The sequence below is a fragment of the Oncorhynchus keta genome, chromosome 1, assembly GCF_023373465.1.
Source record: "Oncorhynchus keta strain PuntledgeMale-10-30-2019 chromosome 1, Oket_V2, whole genome shotgun sequence".
Taxonomy (NCBI): domain Eukaryota; kingdom Metazoa; phylum Chordata; class Actinopteri; order Salmoniformes; family Salmonidae; genus Oncorhynchus; species Oncorhynchus keta.
Genome location: NC_068421.1, coordinates 32,667,793 through 32,674,784, shown reverse-complemented (window position 1 = coordinate 32,674,784; position 6,992 = coordinate 32,667,793). Strand labels below are relative to the sequence as shown.

The window sequence follows — 6,992 nt, the reverse complement described above, 5'->3', positions numbered from 1 at the left end:
TAATAATCACAGTGGTTGTAGAGGCTGCAACAGGTCAGCAACACCATCATCCAGATAATAATAATCACAGTGGTTGTAGAGGCTGCAACAGGTCAGCAACACCATCATCCAGATAATAATAATCACAGTGGTTGTAGAGGCTGCAACAGGTCAGCAACACAATCATCCAGATAATAATAATCACAGTGGTTGTAGAGGCTGCAACAGGTCAGCAACACCATCATCCAGATAATAATAATCACAGTGGTTGTAGAGGCTGCAACAGGTCAGCAACACAATCATCCAGATAATAATAATCACAGTGGTTGTAGAGGCTGCAACAGGTCAGCAACACAATCATCCAGATAATAATAATCACAGTGGTTGTAGAGGCTGCAACAGGTCAGCAACACCATCATCCAGATAATAATCACAGTGGTTGTAGAGGCTGCAACAGGTCAGCAACACCATCATCCAGATAATAATCACAGTGGTTGTAGAGGCTGCAACAGGTCAGCAACACCATCATCCAGATAATAATAATCACAGTGGTTGTAGAGGCTGCAACAGGTCAGCAACACAATCATCCAGATAATAATAATCACAGTGGTTGTAGAGGCTGCAACAGGTCAGCAACACCATCATCCAGATAATAATAATCACAGTGGTTGTAAAGGCTGCAACACAATCATCCAGATAATAATAATCACAGTGGTTGTAGAGGCTGCATCAGGTCAGCAACACCATCATCCAGATAATAATCACAGTGGTTGTAGAGGCTGCAACAGGTCAGCAACACCATCATCCAGATAATAATAATCACAGTGGTTGTAGAGGCTGCAACAGGTCAGCAACACCATCATCCAGATAATAATAATCACAGTGGTTGTAGAGGCTGCAACAGGTCAGCAACACAATCATCCAGATAATAATAATCACAGTGGTTGTAGAGGCTGCAACAGGTCAGCAACAACACAATCATCCAGATAATAATAATAATCACAGTGGTTGTATCCAGATAATAATAATCACAGTGGTTGTAGAGTCTGCAACAGGTCAGCAACACCATCATCCAGATAATAATAATCACAGTGGTTGTAGAGGCTGCAACAGGTCAGCAACACAATCATCCAGATAATAATAATCACAGTGGTTGTAGAGGCTGCAACAGGTCAGCAACACAATCATCCAGATAATAATAATCACAGTGGTTGTAGAGGCTGCAACAGGTCAGCAACACAATCATCCAGATAATAATAATCACAGTGGTTGTAGAGGCTGCAACAGGTCAGCAACACCATCATCCAGATAATAATAATCACAGTGGTTGTAGAGGCTGCAACAGGTCAGCAACACCATCATCCAGATAATAATAATCACAGTGGTTGTAGAGGCTGCAACAGGTCAGCAACACCATCATCCAGATAATAATAATCACAGTGGTTGTAGAGGCTGCAACAGGTCAGCAACACAATCATCCAGATAATAATAATCACAGTGGTTGTAGAGGCTGCATCAGGTCAGCAACACCATCATCCAGATAATAATAATCACAGTGGTTGTAGAGGCTGCAACAGGTCAGCAACACAATCATCCAGATAATAATAATCACAGTGGTTGTAGAGGCTGCAACAGGTCAGCAACACAATCATCCAGATAATAATAATCACAGTGGTTGTAGAGGCTGCAACAGGTCAGCAACACCATCATCCAGATAATAATCACAGTGGTTGTAGAGGCTGCAACAGGTCAGCAACACCATCATCCAGATAATAATCACAGTGGTTGTAGAGGCTGCAACAGGTCAGCAACACCATCATCCAGATAATAATAATCACAGTGGTTGTAGAGGCTGCAACAGGTCAGCAACACAATCATCCAGATAATAATAATCACAGTGGTTGTAGAGGCTGCAACAGGTCAGCAACACAATCATCCAGATAATAATAATCACAGTGGTTGTAGAGGCTGCAACAGGTCAGCAACACAATCATCCAGATAATAATAATAATCACAGTGGTTGTAGAGGCTGCAACAGGTCAGCAACACAATCATCCAGATAATAATAATCACAGTGGTTGTAGAGGCTGCATCAGGTCAGCAACACCATCATCCAGATAATAATAATCACAGTGGTTGTAAAGGCTGCAACACAATCATCCAGATAATAATAATCACAGTGGTTGTAGAGGCTGCAACAAGTCAGAAACACCATCATCCAGATAATAATAATCACAGTGGTTGTAGAGGCTGCAACAGGTCAGCAACACCATCATCCAGATAATAATAATCACAGTGGTTGTAGAGGCTGCAACAGGTCAGCAACACAATCATCCAGATAATAATCACAGTGGTTGTAGAGGCTGCAACAGGTCAGCAACACAATCATCCAGATAATAATCACAGTGGTTGTAGAGGCTGCAACAGGTCAGCAACACAATCATCCAGATAATAATAATCAGTGGTTGTAGAGGCTGCAAAGGTCAGCAACACAATCATCCAGATATAATAATAATCACAGTGGTTGTAGAGGCTGCAACAGGTCAGCAACACAATCATCCAGATAATAATAATCACAGTGGTTGTAGAGGCTGCAACAGGTCAGCAACACAATCATCCAGATAAGAATAATCACAGTGGTTGTAGAGGCTGCAACAGGTCAGCAACACAATCATCCAGATAATAATAATAATCACAGTGGTTGTAGAGACTGCAACAGGTCAGCAACACAATCATCCAGATAATAATAATCACAGTGGTTGTAAAGGCTGCAACACAATCATCCAGATAATAATAATCACAGTGGTTGTAGAGGCTGCAACACAATCATCCAGATAATAATAATCACAGTGGTTGTAGAGGCTGCAACAGGTCAGCAACACCATCATCCAGATAATAATCACAGTGGTTGTAGAGGCTGCAACAGGTCAGCAACACCATCATCCAGATAATAATCACAGTGGTTGTAGAGGCTGCAACAGGTCAGCAACACCATCATCCAGATAATAATAATCACAGTGGTTGTAGAGGCTGCAACAGGTCAGCAACACAATCATCCAGATAATAATAATCACAGTGGTTGTAGAGGCTGCAACAGGTCAGCAACACAATCATCCAGATAATAATCACAGTGGTTGTAGAGGCTGCAACAGGTCAGCAACACAATCATCCAGATAATAATAATCAGTGGTTGTAGAGGCTGCAACAGGTCAGCAACACAATCATCCAGATAATAATCACAGTGGTTGTAGAGGCTGCAACAGGTCAGCAACACAATCATCCAGATAATAATAATCACAGTGGTTGTAGAGGCTGCAACAGGTCAGCAACACAATCATCCAGATAATAATAATCACAGTGGTTGTAGAGGCTGCAACAGGTCAGCAACACAATCATCCAGATAATAATAATCACAGTGGTTGTAGAGGCTGCAACAGGTCAGCAACACAATCATCCAAAGTGAACATTTACTTGTAATGTTTTATTTCCAATTGCTTTTACAAAACAATCATGGAATCTGCTGGATGTGATGACAAGTCAAAATCTTAAGTGTGTCTGGGAATTTGTGTGTGAGAATTTGTGATTGAGAAAATGTTTCACAATGGAGTGAAATGGCGAGGCACTAACTGTTAAAGTTATCGAGTAGGAAACACACATTTTTGTTTTCTGTTTCTGTTTGGTACATTGTCTCTGTATGCCTGACTGAAAATGACCCAGATCTTTCTGCTCGGGCTGCATCTATCAAGTTTAGGAGGGCTGATCTTGAACCAGTTTTGCCTTTTATATCATAATGATCAAGATTATATGGACAGATTAGGACTGGATCATTTATCAGCAGCTCTACTCTGAGACACTTTATGAATATAGGCCTAGATATTGTATGTCATATCTCCAGTTGAAAGACTGGTCTCTCCCTCTCCTCAGGGTCTGAGTCCTGGGGGTCTGAGTCTCGGCCCAGGTGGTTCTGTGGGTCCATGGGGCTGGCGGTGGCAGCAGCCATGATGGTGTTGAGCCTGGTGAGGGACAGCGAGCGCTGCTTGGCCTGGGGAGCAGGGGAAGTACGTTCCATGGGGATAGGGTTTGGCAGGTGACTATAGCGATGCCCCTCCTCATCGTACTGGTACAGACGAATCACACGGCTCTGTCTGGCGGGCGGGGGAGGACAACACCTCTCTTCTCCCGCTGATCCCTCCCCCTGCCTCTCCACTCCCCCCTCTGTCACCCCAACAGACCCTTCTTCTGAATCACTGCTACTATCACCTCTAAATCCTCCCTCTTCAATCTTTCCATCACTCTCTGTCTCCTTACATTCTGTCCTCCCTTCCTCACTCTCTCTTCTTCCTTCCTCCCTGTCACTTTCATTCCTCCCCTCCTTTCCCTCTCTCCCTTCCTCACTGTCACTCCTTTCTTCCTCCCCCACTCTCCTGCTCTTCTCTTTTCCATCTGTGCTGCCTCCCACCTCCCTCCCTTCCTCTCCCTCCCTCTCCCTCCCCTCTTCTCCTCCCTTCTCCCTCCCTTCCTCTCCTCCCCTCTCCCTCCCTTCCTCTCCTCCCCTCTCCCTCCCCTCCTCTCCTCCCCTCTCCCTCCCTTCCTCTCCTCCCCTCTCCCTCCCTTCCTCTCCTCCCCTCTCCCTCCCCTCCTCTCCTCCCCTCTCCCTCCCCTCTTCTCCTCCCCTCTCCCTCCCTTCCTCTCCTCCCCTCTCCCTCCCTTCCTCTCCTCCCCTCTCCCTCCCCTCTTCTCCTCCCCTCTCCCTCCCTTCCTCTCCTCTCCCCTGGTAGCAGCCCTCCAGGTAAGCAGTCTCTTCATGATGTTTGCCCCTGAAGCTTCTCTGAGGTTTGGCTGGTGGAGATGGGCTTACATTCTCCATGGTAACGCTTGTCGTCGAGGCAGGGTAATCCTCATCCTCTTGTTCCACATCCTTCCGGAATGCCACGCTGACTGTTTCACCATGGTTACGACGTTCCTGTCCTAGCGAACGCACCCAATTCACACACCTTAGAGAGGAGTTGTAGTAAAATATATCTGTATTTAATATTGATGCTGTTTAAATGGGGAGTTCAGTGTTTTACAGCTATACTACTGTCACGGAAAGCAGTCTATGGGCCAAGAGAAACTAATCCATGGTTGGGTTTTCTTTAAACAACCACTACAAGTTTCAACTAACCATGATTTAGTTTCTCCTGGCCCATATTCTACTTTCAGGGTGAGGACCCATCTAACATGAAGTTGGAAGATACTGAACTTCTTCTTCATCGAATGTAAAATAAAGGGGAATAGATGTTGACTAACAGTTGAATAAATGTTTAATATAGGTAGACAAAGCAATGCACCTGTCCAGTAAAGTCCTGCTCAAAGCTCCAGAGCTGAACCCCACCAGGAACGTCACCACTACTGATGCTGCCACCGCCGCCGCAAACACACCGTCAGAAACCACGGCAACATTCCTCTCCTCTGCATGACCACTCAGAATACTCCTGACTGCCCGCCTGTGTTCGACAGCATGGTCCTGTGAACTGCTGGCAGTCCTGAGGGAGGTAAAGAGTGAATGAATGTATGAGTCCCAAATGGCACCCTATTATATAGTGCACTACTGTATTAACACAACATGACTGCCTTACAACAGTGCTTACAGCAGGTAGGGTGTGAGTGTAGTTTGTCCTCCGACCAGTAGGAGGCAGTAGTACAGCCCGCTGTGGTGAGAAGAAGCCATGTGGATCCGCAGGCTACCATCTCGTTGCATAGAAATCACATCCTTCTGGTTGGCATGAAGACTGCTGTTCTGGACCTGACCGAAAGGGGTGTGCCAGTACTGGACCACTCCTACACACACACACACACACCAGTATAACAGGGGTATGTGGCATCCCACAAAAGTAGTCTTTTGTGTGTGTGTTTTATCTCACCTGCATGTGTTGTGTCCATGCAGGTCAGTGTGAGGCTCCTCCCTTTGTGAACTCTGACCCTAGAGGTGTGGCTTAGGGTTAGACTGACCACACCCATACAGAGGGCTGAGCCAATCAGCAGAGCCGCTGGCAGCAGAGACCCCAGAATTCTTCCCATTCCCACAACTCTACACACACACACACACACACACACACAATAAGGACAATGTTTCTCAGAATGCCACAAATACCTCATCATATATGGACCCATGTCAAGTAACATGTTTTTATATTCAACAAATAATAAAGCAATCAATCAATAAATCAATTAACCAATCAAACAAGTATTTGATATAGTTTCTCTTGGCATAGTCCTTCATTGAAACACATTGTGTGAATAAGTAATTAGTCTTCTGGGAAAAATAATATTACAATACAATGATCCTCATCACAATATCATTTTGACTTACTGTGTCGTTTGTTTTGTATATCTCCTTATACAACAAACCGTCTTAAATTAAATTAACAAGTTAGATGTTTCATGTCCATCTCCCCCGTTGTCGGATGTGAATGTTGTCTTTCTTCAGTTCAGTATAGTGTAAAGTGCAGTTTCTCACATGACTTTTCATATGTCCGGTGACTCCGGTACCTTGGGGTTAAACATTAATGACACAGCGTCACCTCGGTCACTGGCTCTACTCCACAGTACATTACGCTGCTGTCGTTTCACCCGATGGCCACCGGAGGGCGCTGCAGTACTGTAATTACCACAGACGTGAAAAACATGTTGTTTCCAAACAAACTGTACTAGTTAGATGAAAGTTTTACATTGTTTCCAGAATGGCAAATTGACCGATCTGCTGCATAGTGGCTGCTGTATACTGGCTGCAATTCGATTTGTTCAAACAGACAGTTAGTGTAAAAAGATCAGAATTGGGCTGCTTGTGTAAACGCAGCCTAAACGCATGTTACAGTGCAGGCATACATCTTCGAAAACATTGTACACCAACATTATATATTTATTTGTGCGTTTTGAAACGAATTAGACCTAATTCTGAAATATATATATATTGGTTTGCGAAGTTGTTTTAGGAGTGGAAATTCTTTATGAAGAGTGAGGTGAGGCGTTTT

At 44.5% G+C, this 6,992-nt stretch overlaps 1 protein-coding gene across 1 annotated transcript; it reads right to left on the bottom strand.

Moving 5' to 3' along the window:
• Positions 1-4,734: 4,734 nt before the first annotated feature.
• On the bottom strand, positions 4,735-6,965 carry LOC118376288 (uncharacterized). Its single transcript, XM_035763020.2, has 5 exons — positions 6,332-6,965; positions 5,883-6,049; positions 5,610-5,799; positions 5,310-5,504; positions 4,735-4,947 (listed from the first exon to the last, which is right to left on the bottom strand). Exons 2-5 carry the CDS (start codon positions 6,037-6,039, stop codon positions 4,932-4,934), a joined length of 558 nt encoding a protein of 185 aa, XP_035618913.1. The 5' UTR covers positions 6,040-6,049; positions 6,332-6,965; the 3' UTR covers positions 4,735-4,931.
• Between the last annotated feature and the right edge of the window lie 27 nt (positions 6,966-6,992).